Source organism: Hyla sarda, chromosome 1 (genome assembly GCF_029499605.1).
Source record: "Hyla sarda isolate aHylSar1 chromosome 1, aHylSar1.hap1, whole genome shotgun sequence".
In the NCBI taxonomy this organism is placed as follows: domain Eukaryota; kingdom Metazoa; phylum Chordata; class Amphibia; order Anura; family Hylidae; genus Hyla; species Hyla sarda.
Genome location: NC_079189.1, coordinates 187,729,456 through 187,742,525, shown reverse-complemented (window position 1 = coordinate 187,742,525; position 13,070 = coordinate 187,729,456). Strand labels below are relative to the sequence as shown.

Sequence of the window (13,070 nt, the reverse complement as noted above, 5' to 3'; positions counted from 1 at the left end):
TGATCGCCGACGGGGGGGGGGGGGGGGGGATTAGGTGGGGATGTGGGGGGGGTCTGATGACCCCCCTGGGCATTTGCACGGGGTGCCTGCTGATTGATATCAGCAGTCACCCCGGCCCGGTCCCCGCCCGGCGCGCGGCGGGGACAGAAATTCCCACGGGCGTATGGATATGCCCTGGGTCCTTAAGTACCAGGACGTCAAGGCGTAGTAAATTATAAAGATCCTAAAAACATGGTATATGTTAGAATACACTACAATTGGTAAAATGGCAATATGACCCTGATAGATCAATTAAAGAAACTACACAAGGAGAAATTAATAAATCTAGAGAACACAGTGTTGTAGTCTTTAAAGCCTAAATCCTTGCAGTTATACAAAAGATTGGTACCACTGTATCACTGACCTGTTAAATCTTTAGGTAGGTAAACTATGGATTGGGTTCCTATATAACAGAGATTACTGGAAAAGGGCTCCAACACCCCAGGAGTATAAAGAATAAATAGAAAATAAATGGTATTCCAGGCCTCAAGGGTATATATATGTATATAATTAAGTGATAGGATGAATAATAGATTGTCCTATAAAAATGATAAATAAAAATTGAATATTTTAAAATTGACACTCATGAGTAAATGGAAACCAAATACAGTGATCCCTCAACTTACAATGGCCTCAACATACAATAGTTTCAACATACAATGGATTAGGTGGGGTTGTGGGGGGGGTCTGATGACCCCCCTGGGCATTTGCACGGGGTGCCTGCTGATTGATATCAGCAGTCACCCCGGCCCGGTCCCCGCCCGGCGCGCGGCGGGGACAGAAATTCCCACGGGCGTATGGATATGCCCTGGGTCCTTAAGTACCAGGACGTCAAGGCGTAGTAAATTATAAAGATCCTAAAAACATGGTATATGTTAGAATACACTACAATTGGTAAAATGGCAATATGACCCTGATAGATCAATTAAAGAAACTACACAAGGAGAAATTAATAAATCTAGAGAACACAGTGTTGTAGTCTTTAAAGCCTAAATCCTTGCAGTTATACAAAAGATTGGTACCACTGTATCACTGACCTGTTAAATCTTTAGGTAGGTAAACTATGGATTGGGTTCCTATATAACAGAGATTACTGGAAAAGGGCTCCAACACCCCAGGAGTATAAAGAATAAATAGAAAATAAATGGTATTCCAGGCCTCAAGGGTATATATATGTATATAATTAAGTGATAGGATGAATAATAGATTGTCCTATAAAAATGATAAATAAAAATTGAATATTTTAAAATTGACACTCATGAGTAAATGGAAACCAAATACAGTGATCCCTCAACTTACAATGGCCTCAACATACAATAGTTTCAACATACAATGGTCTTTTCTGGACCATTTAAGTTGATAAAATGGTACGGACAGTCCAGATCTGTGAAACGCGTCAATGGCTGGAAGATCTGACCAATCAGAATGGGCATTTTACCGGTAAAACACCTGTATTACTGAAGTGTATGCACTGACTGGTGTCTGGTAGCGCCCCCTACTGTACAGGGAGGTATTACATGTTCTTTACTATTTACCTGTTCCACGGTTAGCTGCTCATTTGGATACCAGGTGAGGGCGACCTCATGTTACTTTTTTAGGACATTGTGTACTGTACAGGACCCTGAAGAAGCTCCTATCCTCTATATAGATTAGTGTTTCCCAAGCAGGGTGCCCCCACCTGTTGCAAAACTACAACTCCCAGCATGGCCGGACAGCCTTTGGCTGTCCGGGCATGCTGGGAGTTGTAGTTTTGCAACAGCTGGAGGCTCCCTGCTTGGGAAACACTGACATAGACCGCGATTTACAGCTCCCAGCAGATCTTTCTTACTTTTATATGTAAGAATTTGCTTTATCTATATTAGTGATCTACTTATTTTTCTTTAATACTCACTTTTTCCTATTTTTGGAATTACCAGGTTTCCATAGAGTTTTGGTCTTAACATACAATGGTTTCAACATACAATGGTCGTCCTGGAACCAATTAATATTGTAACTTGAGGGACCACTGTACAGTGCTCAAAGTTAGATGATTATGAAGTTTTATGTAACATGATTTATTGATTAAATATATATATCATCACAACTAGCCTTAAAGTGTGGTCACAGAGCCCTTTGTGACACACTCAGAGTAGTATCGATATAACAATTAATAGTAAAAAGGACTTGCAGTTCTCCCATAAAATTAGTGTTGTCCGTATAGGGTGTATAGGGTGTTTATTCCAAGTCTTAGAAGAGCATTGGCTGTATGTGACAATAATATACCGTATATACTCGAGTATAGGCAGAGTTTTTCAGCACGATTTTTCGTGCTGAAAATGCCCCCCTCGACTTATACTCGAGTGAACTCTCCGCCTGTCAATCCCTTCTCAGTGGTCTTCAACCTGCGGACCTCCAGATGTTGCAAAACTACAACTCCCATCATGCCCGGACAGCCATGCTGGGAGTTGTAGTTTTGAAACATCTGGAGGTCCACAGGTTTAAGACCACTGCGGCCTTTGTCATCATCCAGACCCCCCCCCCCCCCCCTTTAGTTTTCTACTCACCTCCCCTCGGTGGGAAGGAAGGGTGAGCTGGTCTGGGCCATCTATGCTGCAGGGGCCGTCCGGTGGGGAGGGTTAGTCATTCCGGGCTGTCCATCTTCACAGTGAGGCTCTTTTCTCCGCTCCGGACTAGTGATGTTGCCTTGATGACGACGCACAGGGACGTCCGTGCGTCATCATCAAGGCAACATCACTAGTCTGGGGCTGGCCCGGAGCGGAGAAGAGGGCCTCCCGGTGAAAACGGACAGCCCGGAGCGACTAACCCTCCCCACTGGATGGTCCCTGCAGCATAGATGGCCCAGACCAGCTCACCCTTCCTTCCCACAGAGGGGAGGCGAGTAGAAAACTATAGGGGGTCTCGATGATGACGAAGGCCGCAGTGGTCTTCAACCTGCGGACCCTCCAGAGGTTTCAAAACTACAACTCCCAGCATGCCTGCCGTCACGCCCCCTCCCATAGACTTGCATTGAGGGGACGGGGAATGACGTCCCACAGGGGCGGAGTCGTCACGTCACGAACTGCCATTCCCGAGTCGGGACCCAGACCCTCCAGCTCTTCCGGACCAGAAACAGGTGGGTGCCGCATGCTATATTGCAGGGGTCCCCAGCGGCGGGACCCCCGCCATCAGACATCTTATCCCCTATCCTTTAGATAGGGGATAAGATGTCTAGGGGTGGAGTACCCCTTTAAAGCTTTAAGACATAGTGATTGGACACTGTACCCACAATTTTTCTCTAATGTTGCACTTTCATGAAGATCAGCTGGAAGCAAGCATAAAAGCTATTGCAGGATCAAAGAAGCTAACCTTCACAGCTCATTGAATTTTTGGTAAAAAAAAGTTTTGGTGTTTAAGTTGATCAGTTGAAAATATAAACCAACTTGGCTGGAATATTTCATATGTACTCTCCTACAAGAAGCAAAGGGGAGAGTTCAATGGTCAGCATTTTAGCAGATATTATTCATGCCTTATGCAGATTATTAGGATAGACATGGTTGAGATAGATTTAGATAGACATGATTGACTGATCTCTATCATTCACTGTTATATGTGTGTTTTATGTACAGATAGTAACTTACTGAGCAGAATCGAAGTAGTCCATGCACTTTTTCTTCTTGTTATAAGCAGCCACACGGAATGGGACAATTTCCAGAGAGATCAAACCGGGAGCCATGGTAAGTACTTTGGCTCCATGTGTAGGCTCATACAGATCCTTTCCAGTAGCTGGATGTGGCATTCCGGCAGGGTCTCTCCCGACAATATAGAAATTAGCTCCTGCCACCATGCGAGCTCTGCAGTGCCACTGGACCTGTATTTTGAAAGACAGTAAGAAGTGCAATGTGCATTTACATGAATAATGAAAACTGCTAACTATAAATATTAACAATGGGGGGGGGGGGTCATTAACTAAACAAAAAAATTATCACTAATCGTTCCAGTAATCCACAACAGGGACTGTACAGAAAACAATTTTATGGGAACTCTACCACCTGAGAAAGGTATCCCCTACTGACTGGAACAGAGGATTAAATGGAACGTCGGTTACTTGCCACTCCATTCTGCCAGGAGACTGCGGTCCCTGTATCAAGATCATATTCCAACACCTGATCATCTAGTTATCTTCTATCATGGGGCTAAGTGACAACTTTATCAAATGGGAAAACCCTTTTAAAGGGGTTCTATCAGCTCTAAAACACAGAGCTACAGACAGAGGAGATAAAATTTATAAAATGTTTTCCTTCTCAGTTCAAGTCTTGCAGAGGCTGTGCTAAGCTGCAAAATACACACCTCCCTCCCCCAGGGAGGAGTGAGTGGGGAGGAGGCATGCATGCTGCAGCTTAGCACGACCTCCAAAACACGGTCTCAGATGGAAAACATGATTTTATAACTTTGCAAAAAGCAATCACCTAAGAAACAGATATCAGTCAGTCTACCTCTCTGTCTGTCCATTTCTGCTTACTGTCTTTCTTACTTACATTTTGTTTACTGTGAGTGAATTAAAACATTCCTGTTAACAGCTAGAGACTGAAAAAAATAAATAAATAAAAAGAAATAGATGCAAACTAAATAGCAAACATCAACTATGATTTACCTTTTTGTGCAAGACCCTGATCTGCCATTTTAGTCTGGCAGGTTGATCATGTGCATAAGAAAAAAAAAAAAAAAAAAAAAAATCTAAAGTTTGATTGATCAGCTACACTGTGGACAACCCTTTTCTTATATGTAAAGCCAGCTTTACCGACTTAATACTTTTTACAGATGTGGAGGTCAAGACAATTGTACTCACTCTAGACAGTTCTCTGAGATTAAACCTACAATGATGTACTATAATAAACCATCAAGGGCCCCAGAGGGAGGTGCACTGCTGTTGGATGCAGCTCAAAGATCACTGCATAGATCAGATGTTGTAGACATCTTGTGTCTATCCAATATCATTGTTACCCCTATCTAGACCTGAAATATGTCCATCTCTGTTTCAAAAAAATACTAAATAATAGATTACAGAACAAGGAATAGCAATACCTACATAATGATAACCACACCAAAATACCTTACTTGGAACTGTGTATAAATGGACAATAATACAAAAGAAAAAAAAAGTTTACTATACAGATAAATATATGAGTGTAATACATTTGTTTGACCATCAAGTAATCATATAAAAAAGGGAAACAGAAGAGCTTAAAGGCTTTTATGGCACTTTTGTTTATTTTGTAACTTGGCTAGAAAACTCGCCCTAATATTTAGCTTGTTAACGCCTATTGTGTTCAAATTAAAGATCCTCCCAGTTTGGCTTGAGAATCATTTCTCTGAAGACAATTCATTTAGCCTGTATAAACATTTTGCCCAGCTTCCTATTGCCAAAAAATCGTATCAATGCAATATAAATAAATCACATCAGAATTCTAATCCAAGTGGTGCAGTATGTTCCATAGATGTAAACCTCAGGAACGCCTATTTCTTTGGCCAGAAATGCACACAGTCTATAAAATGTTACTTCTGCTCACAGCTAGAACAAAAATGCAGAATTTAAAGTGATTGGGGAATGAGAATGATGGAAAATATAAAAGCTGGTGGAAATTTGTTGACTGATACAAAGGAAAAACTATTTAGAAAATTATAAGAAATCAAGTCCGCCACATGCCATACACTGTGATGGGGGCTTAAAATTAGGCTGACCTTCAGAAAGGCCCTGACCCTGTGATCAAGCGGAACGCCAAACGCACATTAGGGTAACTTTCTATGTGACTCACAGGTATCTTGTGCAGCTCTGGGGGGACATTTTTGGTTACAGTAGGGGGCATTGTTTTTGCCAGTCATTACATGTATTTGACTGTATACTCTATAGGTACGGATATACTGAGGGCTACTTAGGGTATGTGCAATAGATCCGGTTACTTGATAAATGCACTTTATTTGCATGTTTACATATACTGCAGCACTTTTTCACTGTCGGGATCTTTTTTGCAATTATATACCCTGCTAGAACATTTGCCTGTTATGCCTATATGATTTGCACTGCACTTTACAACACTTTAACTGGCATCCCGGGAGGAAAGTTATCCTTTCTCCACCCAGAAGTTTCTGCCATTTTACCTGTGGGAATTCTTTTTGTCTTGTGTGTTTTGTGCCTTTTTTTTATGTGTTTTTACAAGTGTCTTTTTTGTGATCTCAATAAAGTATATAATTGATTGATACTTCTGTCTCAGTCTACCATTGCTTATATAGGAGATATGTATTGGTTTGGGTAGCATATACATTTTGTTTGGCGATAGTTTTTTTGTAGGATTAGAATGACCTTCAGAAAGGGTAACCAGAACTATGTTCCACTTTTTGATTTTTGCCTGTTTTGCTAGGAAGTGGCATTGGTCATATTGAATTAAAGGGATCGTGTCAACCAGTTTATGTTACCTTCCCAACATAAGGTAGCGAGACTGATTTCAGTGGAGTGTGAGGCAGGTGCCCGATATATTCACAAGCTAACTGACTGACAGCAGCTTCCTATGTGCAATAATTGGGGGAAAGTGGTCAATCGGTGGAGGGGAAGCCTGTAGCCTATGAGTACTTCTGACTCCTGTTTCAGTTCAATGTAATAAATGTGGTAAAATGAAAGCATCACTGGAAGACACATGCGATTGTTCAGGGAAGAACATTAGATTCAGCCTCTCAATCAGAGTTTAACAAGCAATGTGAATACATTGCAAGGATCTGAAAACTTTTTGGTGGTGGTCTTCAGAGACCATCACAACAGAGAAAGCTATTAATGGCTACGAATAATCTGTAGCCTATTCAAGGGCTGCAGATAAGATATTGCGGGTATTAATCTATCTTGACTGCCTTTGTTATGAATTCTTAAAGCTTCATAAACAACTGTGATGGGACAAAGATAAAAGTGCCCAACATATATTATCCTATTAAACTAATTTCTCTTAAATCTACCATCAGGATAAAATACAGTATTTTAGCTTAGCTATGCAGTATTGTTTAACACAAAAGTCAAGAAAAAGGCCTGCAAATAATTTACTTTTATAGAAAAATGGTATAATGTCTTCTCTATGACCCAAAGAAAATGATTAAAGCGAGGGATGGGTTTTATATTATTGTTATTTTTTGGCAAAAGAGACTATGTTGGCAAGACTTTGTCTGAAGTCATTGGAAAAAACAGCTAGTATTGAGGGATTTTGTTTTTCATTACTTTTCTCCAAAGATGACGCAGGGAAATTTAGGATCTAACGGCTTTCGAACTACAAGAAAATCTTTGCCTTTAACTGGCAATGGCTGTGGAGCTATAAAGTGAGTGGGAAAAAGCAGATGCTCAGGTGTTACTGTTCATTTCTGTAAGACAGCTACAAGAAAAGTTACTAGTCATAATGATGATTGCTAAATAACAGAAAGAAAAGTACCACAAAAGTAACTCTTTATGATGTCTTCTGTGACAATATAAGCTAAACCTTAAAGTGTTACTATCGTGAAAACCAACTTTTGACATTTTGCTAAGATATGTCAAAATTTGTTGATCGCACTGGGTCCTACTTCTGCCTCCCGGTCACAGTGGGTCTCAGAAGTGAGACCCGATGCAATCAACACCTTTTGATATATCTAATCAACATGTCAAAAGTTGTTTCTTATGACCGTAATGCTTTGGATGGGCACTATCAGATGCAAAAACTTTTTATGTGTTGTTACTGATAAAAACTTTTTATATATTGTTACTGATAAAAGACCTTTTGTAATATGGTCGTTTAAAAATTTGAGAATATTTCATTAGGAAAACTGCCCCTGAAAACCCCACCACTAGGGGTCCCCATACCTACTGGGATACTAAACAGTGCTGCAGCAGCATCAGCATGTCCATGAGTCATGGACAAGACTGCATGATCAGACACACCAATCACCTCCCACCACCACCAAAAGGGAGGGAAACGTCTCTTTCCCCTGAGAGGAATTCTAACACTGTAAGATAATGAAAAGAGGTATTATTATAATAAATATAGGTGATAAAGGCAAACATTTTGATTTACAAGGTCAGGATATTTTTTTTTGTGGGATCTGACAGGTACACTTTAAGCTTAAACTCACAGTCGCTACTCAATCAGGCTACCGATTGAGCAAAAAACACAAATAGTCCACACACCCAGCAACACCAACCCACCCACCATTTAACACAACACACAAAGTGTAGTCACTTGTACCATCATACATACACATTCCAACATATACTCTACGGAGATACTTATAGGGGTACACTCTCAGTGTAAGTTTTTTTTTTTTTTTTAATCAGCAGGTGCCAGGAAGTTAAACAGATTTGTAAACTACTTCTATTTATAAATCTTAATCCTTCCAGTACTTTTTAGCTGCTGTATACTACAAAGGAAGTTGTATTGTTCTTTTCAGTCTGACCACATTGCTCTCTGCTGACACTTCTGTCCGTGTTTGTTTTCCACTGGAGTATCCCTTTTGGGTACGTTCACACGTACAGGATCCTGTGCAGATTTGATGTGCAGGATTTGTAACTGCAGATTAGAGGCTTTGCTCAGTCATTTAGTTTACATTGAAATCTGCAGCAGAAAATCCAGCGCATCAAATCCCTGCGTACGTGTGAATGTACCCTTAAGGTTCTTAAGGGAAACAAGGAAAACTATTTATGTTTTAACTTTCACCCATTAAATAACCAGGTCAGTTTTTGCATTTAATTTTTTTCCTCCTCGCCTTGTAAGATCCACAACTCTTATTTTTCTACCAAAAGCCATATTTTTTCCTTATACCTAATGGGGGAGGTTTATCAAAATCCATGCTAAGGAAAGGCTGACCACAACTGGTCAGCCTTTTCTAAAAATGAAAGAAGCAATCTGATTGTCTGCTATGGGCAACTGGTCAACTTTTCTCTAGCACAGGTTTTTATAAATATCCCCCAATGTGACCAATAATCAGCAATTCTGGCTTTTTTTTCTCTTTATATACAGTGCAGGATCAATAAAGTTATATTTTAATGGGTGAGATATTTCTGCACAAAACAATATCAATTAAATAATTAAAAATCAAAACAAAAAATAAATATATTTATTTAAAAAAAAAATAGGAAGGGGGGGGGGGTGACATGAGTTTTTATTAAGGGATGAACTTTTTATATATTTAAAAACTTTTTTTAGTTCATTTTTTTTTTCATTTAAGTCCCTCTAGGTAACTTTTATAAGCAATAAGCTCCAGAGCCTGCTTTATTGTCAGAATGCAACCGCCATATATTAAAGGAGTACTCCGACGCAAAACTTTTACCTGTGAAAAGAAGCATGAATAAAAGTTATATTACATTGTAATGTACTCACCTTGTCCATATCGGCTTCTTCCCGGACTTCTCCTCGGTTTTCCATCAGGCTAGAAGCTGGTGCCTTTGATGACGCTCGACTGCCTTTTTTTCACGATTCTGCGCCATCTTTGCCCGGTGACTCATCGATCCCATGAGTCACTGCGGGCTGTGCCGGCCTCCCAGCCCAGAGTCGGCTACTCACCCCAACTTAATTTATTCATTTATGCGCCGAGCTGAGCTGCCATAGGCTCAGCTCAGCAAACGCCCACCTAAGCGCTGTCACCCAATCAGGGGGAGGGCAGGAGCTGGCTGGATGTCAGGAGCGGGCATGCTGGGAGATGTAGTTTTTCCCAGCGTGGGCCAGGAACTTCGGGCGGCCGTAACAGGAGAATGGCTGGGCCGTTTAACAAGATTGAGGGGTCGTTGGGCAGGTAAGTTAATGGGCTACAGTTAATGGGCTACATTGTGGCATTTTTTTTTTTGGTGGTGCATCGGAGTACTCCTTTAAGGTACTAAAAAGGTACCTCCAAAAAGGTAATCCTAAGAGATACCTATAAAGCCATAATCGATATTAAACCATCACCAAACCAAGCAAAAGAACAAAGGGTTATGTGGTGTAGGGCCATTTGCACCATCTAAACTTAGATACGTAGCTACCACAACATCAAATATTGTTTTGTAGATGTTAGAGGCATTTGTATTGCACACAGGTGCTAACTGTATAACAATGCAGAGTTCAGGGGAATCTTCACAAAAAATAGAAGTTGGGAGTCAGATCTAAGAGTATCAAGGCAATGAATGACAGCAGGAATATTTTATTATTATTATTTTTTTAATTACAGTTGCGATAATGAATAACATCCAAGTGTAAAAGTGAACAACCTAAAACCACTCCTTCCAGAAAAAATATGCATACTTTTTATAACATGTTACTGCTAACAAAAGGACAATAATGAAAATACGAGGTTTTCCTATTCTTTGAAGAGAGGGGACAAGTAAGATATATATGTAAGCATGGAGACAATGATTACTCACCTCTGTTGGACCAGCATACATCATTGGTGATGGGAAGATGGCTACCACTGTGGTCTCTGGGTCAAGTACACCTTCTTCAAGGACAGCAGCATGCTGCTTCATACGCCACATCAAGGGTACATCATCATCTTTTGTCCAACCTCCCAGTGGGTGAAGCAAAAGCACTGGTCGTCGGTAGCCCCGTTCCAGCAGCTGCTTGTGAGTATCCTGCATCAGTAGTGCATGCCCATTGTGAACAGGGTTACGCAGCTGGAAGGCAAAGACTGCATCTAATAGCACAAAAGAAAAAACAAAAAAACAACTTACTGGGGATATCCGACATGATGTAAATCAAGAGTGGACAAGTAACTTCAGAGTTTTGAGATATAAAAAGCCACACCAGAACTACCATAAATAACCAGAGAACAAAAAAAATGCTCAGACCCAAGAAGAACATTTAGGTTCACATAGTGGTTTTCTGCATTTTGGCACATATTACTCGCCAAAGCACTCAAGCAGTGTGTGACCCACAATATATGCGCAAATTGTTTTATTCACACACAATGGTTATGCTCTACTCTTTTTCTTCCCCAAAATGTTTTGGCCTTCACTGCTCCTAATGGACATCATTTTCAATAATTAAAGCTATCCTTTAGTCTGAACATTAGTTTGATATGAATTAACACATCCAATGTTTATATCTTTATGCCCTTTTCTAATATACCAGAATAGATAACATATTACTGCATGTATTCCTTGCTGAAAGCCATCAGAAATGCAAGACATATATCAATAGGGCTAATCCGTGGCCAAAACGGAAACAAAATGATTTTTTAAATCTCAAAGTATGGAAAAACGTTTGTATAACACAGGAACATCATTTTTCCAGTAAATTATAAATCATTCTGTACATTCATAGAGTTCAGCATATTATTCTACATTGGTGATCCAGAGAAAAGCAAAATCCTCCATAGAGGTAGGTAGCAGACAATTTTCCTTCTCTTAGGGAATACATTTCTTCCCAAAAAAAAACAAAAAATCTGGATCAACAAGAGTTGAAAAAAAATTGTGTAAACAGGACCCCATAGACACATTGGGGGAGATGTATCAAAACCTGTCCAGAAGAAGAGTTACTGAATTGCCCATAGCAACCAATCAGATTGCCTCTTTCATTTTTCAGAGGCCTTTTCAAAAATGAAAGAAACTTTTCCTCTGGACAGGTTTTGATAAATCTCCCCAATTTTGTGTATGGGTCAGGAGCTATCCACTTGTAAGAGAGATACATGAACATAACCTAAAGTTGATATGAGCAGTTATTCAGTACTAGAAATATCTTATTTAACACTGGGTTATAGAATGTTGTACCCCTTAACGACCACGGACGTAAATGTACGTCCTGGTGTGGCGGTACTTAGCGCACCAGGACCTACATTTAAGTCCTGTGTATGACCGCGAGCATCGGAGCGGTGCTCGCGTCATACACAGCAGTTTCTAGCAGCAGCCGGGGACCCGCCGGTAATGGCCGGCAATGCGCATGTTAAAGTAGATGATTGGATCGCCTGCAGCGCTGCCGCAAGGATCCGATCATCTGTAATGGAGGATGGAGGTCCCCTCACCTGCCTCCGGCCGTCTCCGGGGGTCTTCTGCTCTGGTCTGAGATCGAGCAGAAGATCAGCGATAATACTGATCAGTGCTATGCCCTATGCATAGCACTGAACAGTATTAGCAATCAAATGATTGCTATAGATCAGTGATGGCGAACCTATGGCACGCGTGCCGAAGGTGGCACGCCAAGCCCCCTCTGTGGACACAAACTGGGGATGATGCATCCTCCAAAGGCAGAGCAGGGGGAGGGGAGATGAGAAGCCGTCCTGCCTGCCCTGCCTTCTTTCTGCCATGAAGATCCGCGTCCTCCGGGGGGAGGAAAAGAGGGGGGCGTGGCTTCTTTCTCCCGTGCAGACCTGCGTCCTCTGCCTTCACAAGTCTGCATGGGTCGCAACTTTCCACCTCACACCAGCTCTCTAGCGCCCCCAGCCGTTACACAGCGCTCCAACATCATCCCCCCTCTCTCGCTGCTCCCAACAGTGGTGGTTGCTGTGGTACCGGGCGGAGGGAAGTAGGCGGTCACCCTCCGGACAGACACCGGTAAACAGAGTCCAGGGCTCAGGGGGTGAGCAACATGTACGGGCATGAGGGACTGGCTGACCGAGCTGTGAGCAGTAAGTGCTGGGGCTGACCGCTAGGAAGTAACAGTTCTCAGAGCGAATCCTGTGCTGGAGCTGTTTGTTGGCTTGTGTCGATACTGTGTGCTTCTGTGTTCAGTGCCCGCCAACAACCCCCCCCCCCGCATGCCGTATGGCGGTGCCTGCCTCAGCTGTGTGACATGTATATTATTGCCCAGGCTTTACTTGTACTGTCAGGTGGAGACTCATATCTTGGGCATTTACAGTTTATAAAGTTCATGTGCAGATGGATGCGACAGTGCAGTCCCCAGGCTCCCCACACAGCACCCCTCAAACACACACAGCACCCCACAGACAAACACAGCACCCCTCAAACACACACACACCGCACCCCACAGACAAACAGACAGCACCCCCACAGACAGCACCCCCACACACAGCACCCCTCAGACACACACAGCACCCCTCAGACACACAGCTGCTCACACACA

General features: G+C 41.9%; 1 protein-coding gene across 1 annotated transcript in view; it reads right to left on the bottom strand.

Moving 5' to 3' along the window:
- Positions 1 to 13,070, bottom strand: part of PAPSS1 (3'-phosphoadenosine 5'-phosphosulfate synthase 1) — a 115,047-nt gene that overhangs the window by 12,768 nt on the left and 89,209 nt on the right. The window contains exons 10-11 of the mRNA XM_056565948.1: positions 10,418 to 10,686; positions 3,657 to 3,886 (exon numbers count right to left, since the gene is read on the bottom strand). Of these exons, the coding sequence (XP_056421923.1) occupies positions 3,657 to 3,886; positions 10,418 to 10,686 (499 nt within the window). The remainder of the gene's footprint in view (positions 1 to 3,656; positions 3,887 to 10,417; positions 10,687 to 13,070) is intronic.